The sequence below is a fragment of the Panthera tigris genome, chromosome A2, assembly GCF_018350195.1.
Source record: "Panthera tigris isolate Pti1 chromosome A2, P.tigris_Pti1_mat1.1, whole genome shotgun sequence".
In the NCBI taxonomy this organism is placed as follows: domain Eukaryota; kingdom Metazoa; phylum Chordata; class Mammalia; order Carnivora; family Felidae; genus Panthera; species Panthera tigris.
In genome coordinates this window covers 95,749,864-95,767,383 of record NC_056661.1, presented here as the reverse complement: position 1 = coordinate 95,767,383, position 17,520 = coordinate 95,749,864, and the positions used below count along the sequence as shown (strand labels likewise).

Sequence of the window (17,520 nt, the reverse complement as noted above, 5' to 3'; positions counted from 1 at the left end):
AACAGTCCTTCTATATAATCACTAAAAAGTAATTCTCAACAAAACTACATTGACCTTCTAAGCACATCTTAAGGTATATCTAAATGCATGAACTTTGTTTAAGGATTTCTATTTCAATGATTTCATTGTAACATAATGATTCTCTACATAAGTACAGAATAATATTATATATTGTGAGTGAAGAAATACTGAGCTTTCAAAAGAAAGTCCTCAATATTCAAGAGATTATTTACTTAAAAGCATTACCTTTATGTTTATCAAACTGTCATTCTTATAATTAGTAAATGATTGGATTTATGATAAAAAAAAAAACTACCTTCAAAAAAGGTCATTTGAAAGTCCAGCCTCAATTTTTATAAGCACTCTCATCAGGAAAACAGTAAAATAAAATATCAGAAAAAAATAAGTCTAATTACATTTACTAAAACAAATACTCTGCTTTGCAATGACTGCCAAAGACAGCGATGAACTCTGAATAAATGCAGGAAGAAAAGCAAGACTTCATGCTCACAATGACATATATTTTCCTTTCCATTTCTACATTTTTGATGAACTGTATGAAATATCAGAAGGCTTAGGAATTTAGGAGGATTCATCAGCCAATAATTATTCTTATGTAACTTAGCTCACTGAACTAAAAAAGTTAATAACAAAAAAATAATTAATACATGGTAAATATTTTGTCTATAATTTACATGAAAACCTATCTATAACTAACAGTTTGGGGATCTTTCCAGATATGGTGTTTTCAGATACAAAATACCATTTTCAGATCCCAAAACTCCAAAAGCATTATTGAGTTTACAAGAAGACTAACATTAACTTGACCATGCACAGATATTCCAAACAAAAAACAATAAACAAAGTGTTGTGATCTAGAACACTGGTAATAACACAAAAGTCAAAACATAAGATACATATGTACTATTCAAAAACCTCTGAAAAGAAAAAAAACATTATAACTTATGATATAATCCTTCTTACCTCAATTTGTTCTAAAGTATCTTGAAGCTTTGAATTCAATTCACTATTAAATAAAACAGAGTTAGATGTTACTGTCTATCTTTAAAAGAGACAAACTAAGTGCTAAATATATACTAGCTGAATAAATAATTCATAAATTCACAAATAAATGGCAAGAGCACTAAGTTATGCTGATTCTACAGACAGTACAATAAAGCAAGGAAAATAAAAGGGTAATAATTAGAAAAGAATAAATAAAAGAGTCATTACTAGCAGTAATAGAATTGTATAGGGAGACATTCCTAAATAATCTGTAGATAAAACTAAGAATTTAAGAAATTCACAGTTGATAGCAAGTTTTAAAGATTAAAAAGTGTAATATCGATAAAAAGTAAAATTTCAAACATAAAATCAATTTCTATATATTAGGAACAAAGAATTAGATAATGAAAAATTTTAAAATACCATTTCAAAAAACCAAATATCTCAGAATAAATCTAACAAAACTATCCAATACAAAACTGTGCTAAAGTAAAGAAGTCATGAATACCTGAAGATATATACCATGTAAAAAAAACTATAACCTTTGATATAGTTATCAGTTCTCACCAAAATGATCTAGAATACCTGAAATTTTAATCAAAACTCCAGCAGGTTCTTCTTTATGTATGTATATGGAAACTGGCAAGCTGCTTCTAAAATTTATGCGGAAACTCAAATGGTTAAAAATAGTCAGGAATCAGCAGCATGCAGAAGAATTAAACTAGACCACTTTCTTACACCATTCACAACAATAAACTCAAAATGGATAAAGGACCTGAATGTGAGACAGGAAACCATCAAAACACTAGAGGAGAAAGCAGGAAAAGACCTCTCTGACCTCAGCCACAGCAATTTCTTACTTGACACATCCCCAAAGGCAAGGGAATTAAAAGCAAAAATGAACTATTGGGACCTCGTGAAGATAAAAAGCTTCTGCACAGCAAAGGAAACAACCAACAAAACTAAAAGGCAACTAACGGAATGGGAAAAGATATTTGCAAATGACCTATCGGACAAAGGGCTAGTATCCAAAATCTATAAAGAGCTCACCAAACTCCACACCCAAAAAACAAATAATCCAGTGAAGAAATGGGCAGAAAACATGAGTAGACACTTCTCTAAAGAAGACATCTGGATGGCCAACAGCCACATGAAAAGATGCTCAACATCGCTCCTCATCAGGGCAATACAAATTAAAACCACACTCAGATATCACTTCACGCCAGAGTGGCCAAAATGAACAAATCAGGAGACTATGGATGCTGGAGAGGAGGTGGAGACACGGGAACCGGCTTGCACTGTTGGTGGGAATGCAAACTGGTACAGCCACTCTGGAAAACAGTGTGGAGGTTCCTCAAAAAATTAAAAATAGACCTACCCTATCACCCAGCAATAGCACTGCTAGGAATTTACCCGAGGGATACAGGAGTACTGATGCACAGGGGCACGTGTATCCCAGGGTTTATAGCAGCACTCTCAACAATAGCTAAATTGTGGAAAGAGCTTAAATGTCCATCAACTGATGAATGGATAAAGAAATTGTGGCTTATATACACAATGGAGTACTACGTGGCAATGAGAAAGAATGAAATATGGCCCTTTGTAGCAACACGGATGAAACTGGAGAGTGTTATGCTAAGTGAAATAAGCCATACAGAAAAAGACAGATACCATATGTTTTCACTCTTATGTGGATCCTGAGAAACTTAACAGAAACCCATGGGGGAGGGGAAGGAGAAAAAAAAAAAAAAAAGAGGTTAGAGTGGTAGAGAGCCAAAGCATAAGAGACTCTTAAAAAACTGAGAAGAAACTGAGGGTTGATGGGGGGTGGGAGGGAAGGGAGGGTAGGTGATAGGCATTGAAAAGAGCATCTTTTGGGATGAGCACTGGGTGTTGTATGGAAACTAATTTGACAATAAATTTCATATATTAAAAAAAAAAAAGGAGTATCTTGAAGAACAATGTTGGAAGGCATATACTAAAATGTGTAAAGGTTATAAAGTCACAGCAGTAAGAGTGTGTTACAAACAGAAGAACATAAGGGGCAAAAGGCTTGAACAGATACATTGACAAAGGAGATGACTGGCCAATAAACACATAATAGGCACTTCAAGTAGGCATTCAGGAAATGCAAATTAAAGCTCCAATAAGACTCCATAATAAACAACCAGAATGGCTAAGAATATTTTTAAAATATTAAAAGACGACATCAACAAATGTTGGCCAGGATGCAGAACAAATGGAACACTCAGTTCAATGTTGGAAGAATGGAAAATTGATACAACTTCTTTGAAAAAATATAACATCTACCAAAACTCAACACACACTTACATTCCGGGAGTCCTAGATACATATCTTACAGGAATGCATACATAACCCTTGCAGCATTACTTGTAACAAGTAAAACTTAAAGCAACACAATTGTCCATAAACAATTAAATGGATAAAGTGTGATATCTTTATATGATGAAATACTATAGCAATGAAAATGCTATCACATGAATCTCAAAGACGTATTAGACAAAAGTCCACTATATAGAAGTCACTATATGATTCCATTTATATTTATATAAAGTTCAAAACAGGCAAAACTAAATTTAATGACAGAAGCTAGAATTGTGGTTACCTTGAGAGAATAATGACTGGGATTAGGCAAGAAGGTAGTTTCTGGGGTAACAGTTCCTGGGACATAATTACATAACTATGTTTACTTTGTAAGAATTTATCTAGTTATACACGTAGGTTATGTGACTGAATATGATTTTGAATATGATTTTTCCCTTTAATTCCTCCTAAATCAGTTAAAAAAACTAAAAACCAGAAGTGAAATTATTTGAATTATAATATCTCATTATTAAAAAGGATCTGTGATATCTAACAAAATAAATACAATCATAGAGAAAGTATTTTAACAAAAAAAAATTAAGGCAAACTAAAATAAAATAGAGCAAGTGAAAGGTATAATTTAGTACACAAAAATTATACAAGGTGTCTTTTCTGAATTTTTTTTAATGTTTATTTATTTTTGAGACACAGAGAGAGCATTAGCAGGCGAGGGGCAGAGAGAGAGTGGGAGACAGAATTTGAAGCAGACTCCAGGCTCCGACCAGTCAGCACAGAGCTGTCAGCACAGAGCCCAAAGGTGGGGCTCAAACTCACAAACCGTGAGATCATGACCTGAGCCGAAGTCAGACACTACTTAACCAACTGAGCCACCCAGGTGCCCATATACAAGGTATTGTTTTACAATTGTTAATCTCTTCATAAACTTGACTCTCAAAGTCTTACCAGCCAAAACAAATAGGGAGAGTCCAAGTATACAATTTGGTGTCCATAATATCAAAAATACTCAAGGGAAAAACAAAACCAAAAAACCCAAACACAAGTTACTTTTGTTGGCATTTAAGTTCTGAGGGAAAATTTTACCAGAGTCCTTATAAAGGGAACAATGACCTTTTATCTCCTAAGGCACAACACTCTTCGCAATAGCCTTATAGAATATATAATAATGGATTCATGGATTCCATGCATTCACTTCTTACCAAGCCTTTTAATGCAAGCTGAGAAAATAACACCAGCGTGATTATTTATATGTAGATACAGATATAGATACATAGATATAAAGCACTTTGTCAGAATAGTAAAACCTGTAACACAAGTACCCATTTTTGATGGTCTCAGGGATAAATGTTTAAACATACAGAGAAATTAGACAATTTCCTACAAATATTATTTATCATAAGCACACTTTTGATTAAAGTCAAGAATTGGAGATTACTTTAGTAAAACCTGCAAATGAGCAAAACTATACACTTTGACAATCAACAGTGTAGGACTGTTAAGGTCTTTAACAAGGATTTATGCCTGAAAAATACCCACACACAGCCACAGACATATCCAAAGGAATATTTGTAGGCAAGACTGAGATTTTCCTTAAAAAAAAAAAGAAAAAGATTCTGGGACAATCTCTGTCCAAAGAACAATGAATGAATGAATGAATGAATGAATGAAAGAAAATGAGACTTAAAGGCCCCCAAAAAACACACTAAAAATGACAGTCATTATAAGTACCTTGGCACTTAGAAAGAATTAAAGTTTCTCAGCAACACCACCCCACCTCCCACCCTTGGCCAAGTCAGTATCTTCTCAAGTTGTACTTTGGAACATATTTGAAACATACATTCTTGAGTATATTCCTCAAGTTGTTCTTTCTCCTATGTTCTCTGTCTTTTGATCTATATCATCTTTTGATTTATATCATCACCACCCATTCAATCCAAGCTGGAAATCTCCATGTCATCTTTAATTCTTCCTTTGCTTCCTATGTGACTGATAATCAAATCCTGCCAATTCTACCATTTCAGTATTTCTCATATCCCTCTATGCTTCTCTTTTCTCAATTATGTGCCCAAACTCAAGAATTATCACCTTTTGCTTGAATTACCTTAATAGTTTCCCAACGAATCTCTGCACACGATACCCACACCCACCCTTCAATCCATCATCCATTTATTTGACAAACACCATCAACCTACTGCATACCAAACATTATACAACATCCTCCCAAAAGCTCTCAGGGATAGCTTGAGCAGGGGTCTTAATTTCAGATTGGATTTGGGCAGTATTCTGTTTGATCTGGCAGACACAATTTTTCAAATAGCTTATACATGAAAGGCTTCAGACAAGGCCTGACCACTCCTGTGGGCAGGACCATTTCTTGCTATCTTACTCACATCTGGCAGCTTCATGTTACCAACCTGAATCTGCAGCTCCTAATTAAAGTAGAACTTAATTCACGTTAATCCATGGAGGTTCTCCATTAAACCAAAGATAAAGCCCCAAATTGATACAGCATGTAAGATTCTGAACAATGACATGAAAAATTAACTTCCCCGTCACTTTTTAATGCCTACATTTCAGGGACCTGGACTACGTGCAATTCCCCTAATAACCCCCAGACTTTCACACCCTCTGTTCTACTTGTATGTAACGTTCATGAAAAATAGAACATACTTTCTCTTCTTCTCACTCACAAATGTCCATCTGTCTTTCCAGGCCCATCCAAATGTCATCTTTTCCAGGAAGTCTTCCCCTGCTGACTGTTCCCCTCAGTTTCATAACACTCTGTTTCCACATACCGAATGATAGAAGGGAATATCTGTGACTGTCTCCCTTAGCAAAGACTGTGGCTTATTCTCCAGGAATCTCCAGGACTAACTAAACTCATAGCCTGGCTCACTGCTGAGTCAAATTTGCAATTCAAACATAGTGAAATTTTCCCAACATTCCTTTAGCCCCTATTTTCTATCTCAATAAATAAAACTACAGAGATAGAAAAAGAGAAAGGAAAATGTTTTAGAAGAAAAACAACTGCACTAAAGTCTGGGTCTACAGGTGCCTTAGGAAGAGGAAAAGAGAAATAAGCAGAACTAAAGCAGTTCTACTCCTCTATCACACAGGGCTCAGAAGTTCACCTATGGCTGAAGATAGAGACACAGATACAGAGAGGCAAGAATACCTGGAATAGTAAGTAGGTTGGAGCTGGTAAACATATTCTTATAGGGAGTATTTTGAGTTTGGGAGAAAAAGAAATATATCTAAACTCATTCATAGGTGAGAGTAATGATTTCAACTCCTCAACTGAAAAAAATGGGCTTTAGTATTTATGAAATCATCATAAATCTGGATGCTTTTAGTGTTTCTATTACTTATGGTTAAAATGACTCCATATCCTATGTATTAAGAGTTAATGTAAACATGGTAATGTAAATAGTATGTATAAGACTTTAAATAGAATATCTTTAAATCAAACATTTTGGCTTTAAAATGTTTTCAGAATCTACAACTGCATTTTGACAACAATTTATTATTAATTGAAAACACAAACATAAAAAGTAGATGATTAAGGAGTGTATATATTAACCGTGCAGCCTTCAAGGAGACCTTTAGCCATCATTTATAAATATGAATCCATGCCATTTCAGTCAATTAATGAAAGTATGCTAAAAGGATCTATTCATAAACATTTGGATAAATAAAAGCTACATTATGGTAAAAGAAATTACCAGTTCTAAGATGGAAGGCTAAAAGCTATTAAAGGCTATTTGCAAGCTGAATAGAATAAATCAAACAATTTGAGGGGGCATTTTTAACATTACTACAGAAGATATTAAACATAACATATTCATAAATAACTACCTAACATTGTTCTTTTAAACAGCTGATCTACAATATATACACTCAAAGAACAAGTCCTGGAAAGGCTGCATATAAATCAAAATTGTGTACAAGATTGACCACACAAGAGACAACATGGTACAGAGGTAGTTAGCATCTTAATTATCTTTCCCTGGTCTGTTATTAATGAGCCATGATTTAAGTCAAGTCTCTTAATATCCCTGGGCATCAGTTCCCTATATAAAAGTGTGCTATATCTAAAGGGTTGCTTCCTGCTCTAAAGTTTTAAGATTTTATTATATGCTAAATACCAGTTACCCAATTACTACATCTTTGTGTATGATTCAGTAGAGTGCTAAAACTTTAAAATGAGCTTGAGTAAAATTTATACTTCCAAGCTTATACTATGTGTCCATGGACCCTGGATATTTCAGGTATTTAGATCAGAGATCTATTCCAGTGGTTTCAATTTACTCATAGCTGGCAGAGAGTTTATTAACATACTTCAGAGAAAACCTGACTTTCCAACACTTTGAAGCTAAACCAACAATGGTGAGATACCAGGAAATGTCCACGTGGTCCTTCAAACCATGAACAGATTGTAAAAGAATTAAGATCACTTTGAATCTATCCAGATCTCTGTCCTCTGCTCAGAAATCTGAGTCCACTACTAAGAATACTACAGATATTCAAAACATCTCTAAACTTTATGAATTATAATTCTTGAGCAGAGATCAGGCCCAGGAGCCAAATCTAGCCAATAGCCTGTTTCTAAATAAAGTTTCACTGGAAAACAGACACATGAACTTGTTTACATACCATCTATGGCTACTTTCAGACCACAAGGGCAGAGGTGAACAGTTGCAAACTGAAACCTTACTGCCTAACAAAGCTTAAACTATTATCTGGCTCCTTAAAGACAAAGCTTGCCTACCCTGTGCTAAAGTTCACCAGACCTTTCAGCTGGTCAATTAATCAAAGTTAAAATGGGAATATTTATATGTTGTGTGTATGAATGTTTACATGTATGTTGAACGTTTTAACAAAAATTGTATAACTGCAATTCATTTACCCACTTCTGATTTAGAGCCAAAATCTTTTCTCTTGAGCAGAGTTTTAACTTCTTAGTCTTACATGAGCCAAATCACAAATAAATTGTCCATAATTTCAAGTTTCAATTTCTCTACAATGAGGCAAGAATTTAAAGACAAATGCGGAATAATCCAAATGCCAAATCACATTTAGTTACCTTATATTCCCCAACTTTTATGAGTTGTCTCATCCAAAACAAATTCAAAAGGAAACATATTTTTAACAATATGTTTTGTTTTTCCAATGCATTTAACTTACTTTCAAAAACTTGTTTCCTTAGTTTATTTACTTAAGCAACATAAATACAATAACAGATAACAAATACAACCGGTAGAAACAGGTTTAGGAAAAAAAATGCAATTAACTCAGCTACTGGAGCAGATTAAAAAAAATCATCCTCCTAGCCATGAGCGTCCACTATATATAACAGCATACTACTAGATGGTATAATGTAGTAGTAATTATTTTTTTTTAATTTTTTTTTAACGTTTATTTATTTTTGAGACAGAGAGAGACAGAGCATGAACAGGGGAGGGTCAGAGAGAGGGAGACACAGAATCGGAAACAGGCTCCAGGCTCTGAGCTGTCAGCACAGAGCCAGACACGGGGCTCGAACTCACGGACCGTGAGATCATGACCTGAGCCAAAGTCGGCCGCTTAACCGACTGAGCCACTCAGGCGCCCCAATGTAGTAGTGGTTAAGAGCAACAGGTTCTGCATTCCAAGAGACCAAAGTTTAAATCCTGGCTCTGTCACTTATTTTACAAAGCACCAATTTCCTCACCTATAAAATAGAGACAATAATAATACCTTTGTGGAATATTTTGTCAACACCAAGGAAGAAAAGGTATGGGAAATGATTAGTACAGTGCTTGACACATACAAAAGTCCAAACAATGTTTAAGTATTATCACAACCACCATTACTATCACCGTTATCATGATTCAATTTTTAAAAGCTAAAAAATAAAGCTTTAGTAAGAAAACCTTATACAAATCTAATTTAGAATTACTCTACAGTCAATGCTGTCAAAGCTGACAGTGCCTAGCTTCTACTCACACTCTTACAGATGTCAATATTTCCATTCTTGCAGGGGTATAAGAAAGTAAGCCATTCACAGCATGAACATTTCTGATGGTCTTTTGTTTATGTACTCTGTGTTCTTAACTGGCATATTATCCCACAGTTCTGTCTGTTAACTGCCTGTTATTATAAGCTCCGAGAGAACAAACACATTTCAAAAGCTCCTGGTAAAACAAGTAACGTAGCAATTTATGCAGATGAGAATTAAATAATACGTCCTTCTTGTCTCATCATGTAGGAGTAAAGAGTCCGACACAGATGACTTTTCTAGACAACTGCTAAATTTTGGAACACCAAATAAAAAGAAAAATCCTTAAAATGTCTTAAAAAAGAAAAAAGACACTATTTATAAGAATGAGAACAGCATCTGACCTTGTCCTACAAACAGAAGGCCGATGGACAACTGAGCAATGTGTTCCATTTTGTAAGAAAAAAATAACTTTTCTTTCAATCATGGGTATGGACTAAGTTAACATCACTTCAAAATCCGAAAATGTATTGCCCATGTATCCCATATCAAAACAAACAAAAAAATCTCAAACAGGTAACTGTAACAAAACTGTAACAAAACAAGACAAAGGAAAACATGTAAAAAAGGAAATATTACAGTTGAGTAGGACCTAAAAAAGGTGAAAAATGTTCAACAAATAAAAAAAACCACCAATGGATTTTTATTTTCACATAGAGACAAAAAATGACTTTTTAAATAAACCCAATCACTCTACTTAGTTCTGCACATAATAATATTTATATAATCATAATACAAGAAATACAATTTCTATTAGGTTCATTTTTTTAGAAGTAACGTACCGAGAAAACACAGAAGATTTAATTACAGCTTCAAAAATAATATAAATTTTACAAATTTGACGAAATAAAAATAACTGTTTCACTAACAAAACCTGGAAGATGGAGAAGAGGAGTAAAAGGAAGTATACCAAATTCTTATATTTTACTGGAATTTTAATATGAGTAAACAGAGAATCAACAACTATCTACAATGATGAATCATGAAAAAGATACTTTGACACAGTATTTTAAATTACAATGAAATCTACTGGGAAAAAAAACTAATAAGCTGTGAAAGTGGTTTACTCCAGGGAGTAGGAAAAAGAATGGTGGGTAGGGCAGAAAGAAACAGTTCACCTTTTGTTTAAGACACTTTTGTTTAAATTTTTTTTTTGACATTTATTTATTTTTGAGAGACAGAGAGACAGAGCACAAGGTGGAGAGGGGCAGAGAGTGAGGGAGGCACAGAATCTAAAGCAGGTTCCAGACTCTGAACTGTCAGCAAAGAGCTGGATGCAGGGCTCGAACCCAGGAACCATGAGATCATGACATGAGCTGAAGTCAGACGCTTAACCGACTGAGCCACCCATGTGCTCCTAAGACACTTTTGTTTAAATATTATGTTTTGCTATTAGATTTTACTTTATATTTTTTCAAAATGACGCAGCATGGGGGAGGGAGACAGAGGAAAATTAAATAAAAAGATAAGGAGTACAGGCAATATGAGAATAGCATGCTATGGATTATTTGGCCCAAGCTGACCGAACAACTAGTACTCCAGATCTACTCATGGGTCTCACTAACTGGCCTGATGATCTAGCAGAAATACTCACTGTTCAAATGCTACCCCAGCCAGAGCTCCTATGTTCCCCTTGCCTGAACCTAAACAGAGACAGAGCATGACGTCTTGCTAGAAAGGAATGAAGGGCAACACAGGAAGCATAGTCCCTACAGTACCACTGTACTTGTACCTAAAAGCTGTGTTCGTTATTTTATGATTTATTTAAAGGAGTTCTACAACCGAAAATTTTCATTCAACTGCCAAGTTCATATTCTGAGGGGGAGGGGGGAAGGGTATTCCAAAGATTTTGAGAAATTAAATACATGTGTCTATGCTACAGTACTCAACAAAGATACTCTAGTTCTGATGGTATACAAACTTTTCAGTGCATAATCCAGAATGCTCTCAGATTCCCTCAAGTAGTTTCATTCAAACGAAATAAAAAAAAACTAAAGCAGTTTTGACTTTTAAAAACAACTTTTCTTGAAACTAATTTAGATAAATTTCAAGTGAAAAAGAAGTTAAATGCTTCATTCACAGACACACTTAAACACATTCTGATTTCCATTCCCAGTAAATCCCAACTATATGATTCTGTCGATCAACTCAAGAAATGTCAAATAATGTAAAAATGTTCCCTGTCAGTTATAAAAGTGAACACAACTGGTGCTATAGTATCTTTTATTAAAGATGCTGAAACACACCATATCTAAAGGAAAATACAAGGTACTGAAGGGGTACAAGTTTTCTTCCAGTTTTCAATCTACTGGGTACATTGTATTACTTGGTACTGTGTGTATTAAACTACACAGTCATATAACCTGAGACAATATAGTGAAGGGCTCTTCATGCAGAAGCAAATACATGAATTCTGTTCTTCCTGCTTTCAGAATCATAAGAGTTAGCCCTCAGTTGCCCTATGTAATCTACTCCTAAGATCACAGGGTCTCTGCCATCTACCAAAAACCTTATTTCCAATAAAAGAGCAATGTGACTAGCAAAAAAAAGAGGAACATACACTCCACCTCCAAAAAATTAAGACGTGGACAAACAGGTACATTGTGCATATGAACTTGCTTAAAATATATTTTTAAAAAAATTACACCAGAGTCCAGAAATGCTCTGCATCACAGGTGGTTCTCTTCTGGACACTTCTAAAGAGAAGATACTTCATGATTCTCTAGTTATCAACAGAAATGAAAATAAATTTAAATATTAAAGAAAATGAGAGTATAAATAGCCAGAAACTAGTTACTATTCCTATGATTACCAGAGTGTATGATTTTTCACTCGGATTCACTCAGGTACAAGCAAAGATTAAATCTTGCCTTTGGTTAAATTCCACATCTCCAGGTAAATTAAATGAATTTTTAAAGTGTTGATCAATCATGTCTGAACAATCCTAATAAGAGAGCTCAAGAACAGGTTCAGTATTGTATTTAGAAGACCAGAGGAGAGGAGCCTGGGTGGCTCAGTCGGTTGAGTGTCCAACTCTGACTCAGGTCATGATCTCATGGTTTGTGGGTTCAAGTCCCACATCGGGCTCCCTGCTGTCATGCAGAGCCTGCTTTAGATCCTCCGTCCCCATCTCTCTCTGCCCCTCCTGTGCTTGCACTCTCTCTCTCTCTCAAAAGTAATAAAACTAAAAAAAGAAATTAAGAAAATAAAAAATAAAAAATAAAAATACCAGAGGAAAAAGAAAAACAGATAGGAAAATAAATGCACAGAATAAAAAGCATGCATCTAATTAATAAAAGGAAGTTAGAATAAAATTCCTTTCATTTTTGTGGACTCAACCTGACCCACACATCTACTAACTCTGTCACTATATCCCATATCACACTATCTACCAGAAGTGAACAAACTTCTCATGCTCTCCCAACTAAGAACAAAAGTGTAAAAAACAAGAGGTAAAGGGAAAAGGGGACTGGGTTGACCAGGATGAATGGTGGCTAGCAAAACAAATGGCACTGGTGTGTGGGAAGAGGAATTCTGGTGGAGCGGCTGCCATCACTACCAAAGAATTCTAACTAATAGCTAAGCTCTCTGAGCCACCCTTGACATTGTCACTAAATCACTAAGCTAAAAACACAGCTCTTAACAGATTTCCTGGGAAGCCTAAGGTAAAATTAATTCCTTAGGACATTTTAATACATTTGTGCATGTATTTTTACCTATTTTAAGAGAGTAAGACAAACTTTTATTATTATTACATGCACAATTCACATGTGTAAACACAGCATGCTTCTTATATAAGGTACTCCCTAAAATAAAATAATTATTACTTTAAATCACCATTCTAGATCTTTTCAATTCCAACCTTTTACCAGGTTGGATACCTATAGTCACACCTCCTCCATATATCACTACATACCTTAATGAGAAAGAACTTAGAAGCCACTTCATGCTAACTTTAAAAAGCCCAAATAAAAATTTATTTAAAAAACATTTTGTATAGTTAACTCTCATCAAGAAAATTACTTCCAGCACAGCTAAAATTTTTCATTATTGAAGAAAACAAAGTGCCAACACATGTCACCTGCTACCTCAATTTCCTGCCACCAAGTTTCCTATTATAATAGATGGTGACCTTTTTAAAGTCTACTCTAATACCTACAACGCCTTCACACATTATGTTCTCTATTTTATTTTCAACCTCTCACTTTCCCATAGATTTTCAGATATTCAGCTTTCCCCCCTCAATTACACATCTCCCTTCTTTATAAAATTTCCTCATCCTATACTTCTGCTTCAAGCAAACTGTCCCAACAAAGTCAGCTATGATTTCTTTGTTGCTATAAATCCAATAGATAGATATTTTCAATCCTCATTTTGCTTGTTATCTCTGCAACAAAGATTTCACCATTATACTCAGAATGTACTATCTACAACCCTCATACCTTGTCTTAGCTAACTCCTATGCCCCTCCTTCAGGCCCCCCTTAGTCTTGACCTCTAAGGAGAGTTCGATCTCAATGCTTCCCCTGTATGTTCCACTCCCATCTCCCTAAGGCCTCATCCCACTATGCCTTCTTCAGTCCTTCGGCCTTATCCTGATTACATTATGTGTAATTCATCACTATTCAGCCAATTCCAAAGCAAAGCGCCTGGCATATAATAAACAGTAATGTATAACAATCTGAATTATGTTCACCCAATCATACATAAGCGCTCTCACTATAACTGATCACCACAAAACAAACTAAATGTGTGCTATGCTCTTCAGGACCCAGAAAGCCTTGTTAGAAATTGTCAAATACATGCAACATATCAGAGCTAACTCTCTAATCACTCAATTTAAATTTTAAAAATCTAAATAACATAATCAAAGTTTTTAATAGTGACAGTTAATCAGTGTCACAATGGATAAAAACAAAATATCACTGGAACTATCTAACTATGCATTTCCTAATCAAATAAAAAGTGTTGCTTCAGTATGCATGATCCTAAAGAAAAAAAAAATACCATAAATATTTAAATAGCATCTCTTGCAGGGAAATTGCTAGCTCCTTTCCCACATCCTGCAGAGACCTATGATGTGGGAGTATATTAAAAGAAAAAATTTAATTAAAGCTATATTAATGTTTTCATCTACCATAATCCTTTTATTTTTCAGATACTAACAATCAACATCTACAACATCAATGCATCATGTTCAATGACGGCCAGAATTTCCATACAGGTGAGACTGAGGGGCTATATATTCTAGGACAGGTATGAATTTAATTTGAAACTGGGTTTGCTTGGCAAGCACACTATTTTACTTAGAGTGTATGTTTATTTGTGATGGTTTTAGAGGAATGATGGAAACTACACCTGGGGATTGAGCCTCCCCAAGGGACTGCAATGCAAAACCTTCATTTTAAGCAGACCAAAAACCCATTAATAAAGCAGAACGAATAACAAAGGCTGCAGTGGCCATGTTAACATTGTACATTTTATAAATAACTAAAGATGTAACACCTTAAATACATAATCACTTAAATATGACAAAGATGATTATTACATAAAATTAAAACACACTTAAGTTTTCCAAAATAATTCTTATCAGGACCAAACACTTGAACCATCTGGATCTGAAAAACAAACTGTGGTAACACTCTCAATATTTATAAGCTGGGCAAAGTTAAGTAGGAAAAATTCCCAAGAGATGCAAGAGAAACGTAAACAGATACATTATTCTTCTCTACTATTCCATATACTGGAAATAATATATGTATATAATACATATATATATATATATATATATATATATATATATATATATAAAAGAGTTTGAATGAAGTGACAAGAAAGGGTAGGATTAAAAAGTATCTGATCTTTCCCACCTTAAGAATTATTATTTATAATTTCATCGTACTGCCCATTTATGAACAAGAATGTTAAAACAGAACATACCACTTAATGTTAATTTTCAATGTTTGTTAACATTCTATGTTACACAGCTAGCTCCTATGTTAAAAACTGGCAATAGAGTGAGCTTTAAAATTTTTACATTACCTTACCTTATGCAACTATAATGTTTAAAAGTGCTGGCGGCTTTCTGACATTCCAGGCACAACTGAATAGCTCCTGGATAGTCTTCCTCCTTAAGATAACAATAGAAGTCATTAGACAGGAAACATTTTTCCTAAAATGTTTCCCTTGAAAAACAACTAATCTCCGTTTACACTCCATCCAAAAGTTAGAGAACCAGAAAATTTTAATTCCTCTTAAATAAGGATTAGAATACCAATGATAGATAAATAATAAAATATAAAAAGACAACTAGTTCCAAGCCTAAAATGTATGTGTAGACAAAATATTCTCCACCCTTATATACACAGTAACAGCCTTTAAGATCATGACATGTGGATAAAGCCTATACAGAATAATAAGCTGCTTCACAGGGAAGCTGTTCTTTAACTGTTAACATATCTTCTTTCAGTAATGTTTACATAAAATGTTTCAAAACAGCATGAATTTCACTTGTAATCAACATTCAACAGTCCTACCACCAAGAAACCAATAAATATTTTAAAACAAAACTAGAAAAAAGTGAAATATTCATTAATAGCCTTGGAATGTTTTTATCACCTAAACACTAACTTAATGTCAAATAAAATTTTCTTTTTTTTAAATTATTTTTAATGTTTATTTATTTTTGAGAGAGAGAGAGACACACACACAGAGCATGAGCAGGGGAGGGGCAGAGAGAGAGGGAGACACAGAATCCAAAGCAGGCTCCAGGCTCTGAGCTGTCAGCACAGAGCCCAACGTAGGGCTTGAACTCTCAAACCATGAGACTGTGACCTGAGCCAAAGTCGGACACTTAACCGACTGAGCCACCCAGGGGCCCCCCAAATGAAATTTTCACATGCATTTCTCAATTCAAAGTTTAGAAGTTACGCAGGGATTACAGATGGCTCACTCAGAAAACCGATTAATATATGAGATACCAAACATAACTCAAGTATGATATATTCCTTAAATCACTACTATATATTTGATACAAAAGATAATTTTATTGCTATTTGGGTGACTGAAGTTAACATTCCCACAATGCTACAAAGTAAACATTTTCCCAAATAAACTTTTCTAAATGAAATATGTCAATAGAAAAATGCTCTAGAGCAAGTAAATTTACATGTCTAAAAAATGTTCTTTATGCCATATAGCAATTTGAAAAAAATGTACATCTGAATGTTTTCCACTATAATTTTTCTGTTTAATATCATCAAGATGGTGAAATTTTCAAATTTTGTTTACTTACCTCTAGCATTTCACTTAAGCGCACATCTGTTCTTTGCTGAAGAAAAACAACAATCAAAGGTTAAATCTGTTTTAACCATAAAATTAAGTTTTAATTTTTAAATAGTAACCTGTACATACCAATGTTTTTATGGTTCTCAGAGATTTCAGAAGTCCAATCAGCAACTGACGTTTCCTTTGATTTGCAAGAAGGCCTAAACTAGCTTGAGTAAAACCTTCCTTGGCAATATTCAAGTGTCTGCAAAAGTAAAGAACAGTTATACTTTTCTATTATAATAAGAATACTATTCATACAGAACAATTAGGCAACTGATGAGGTAGTATCCTCGATTACCCTTAAAATCAGGGATTATGACTACTATTTGACAAATTTATTCAACGGCTCTATCTAAGCCAGGGCTACTCTGGGGCGCCTGGGTGGCTCAGTTGGTTTAGCATCCAACTTCGGCTCAGGTCATGATCTCACAGTTCGTGAGTTGGAGCCCCGCGTCGGGCTCTGTGCTGACACCTCGGAGCCTGGAGCCTGCTTCAGATTCTGTGTCTCCCTCTCTCTCTGCCTCTCCCCTGCTCACACTCTGTCTCTCTGTTTCTCTCAAAAATAAATAAACATTTAAAAAAATAAAATAAAATAAAATAAACCAGCGCTATTCAAAGCATGGTGGGTGGACTGGTGCCAATCCTCAAATTGTTATTTATTCATCACAATAAAAGTACAGAAATTGAGAGTAAATATTAAAAAACCACTGAGAGCAAAAACTGACATAATGATTTTATGTTTGATGGATAATTAAAAAACTGAGACTATATTTTATATATTTTTGGTTATTTTGTTATTTTCTTAGA

The 17,520-nt window shown here is 34.5% G+C and overlaps 1 protein-coding gene across 1 annotated transcript in view; it reads right to left on the bottom strand.

Moving 5' to 3' along the window:
* Positions 1–17,520, bottom strand: part of VPS50 (VPS50 subunit of EARP/GARPII complex) — a 132,828-nt gene that overhangs the window by 88,126 nt on the left and 27,182 nt on the right. Inside the window, exons 7-10 of the mRNA XM_007076702.3 lie at positions 16,798–16,915; positions 16,679–16,714; positions 15,432–15,514; positions 985–1,027 (exon numbers count right to left, since the gene is read on the bottom strand). Of these exons, the coding sequence (XP_007076764.1) occupies positions 985–1,027; positions 15,432–15,514; positions 16,679–16,714; positions 16,798–16,915 (280 nt within the window). The remainder of the gene's footprint in view (positions 1–984; positions 1,028–15,431; positions 15,515–16,678; positions 16,715–16,797; positions 16,916–17,520) is intronic.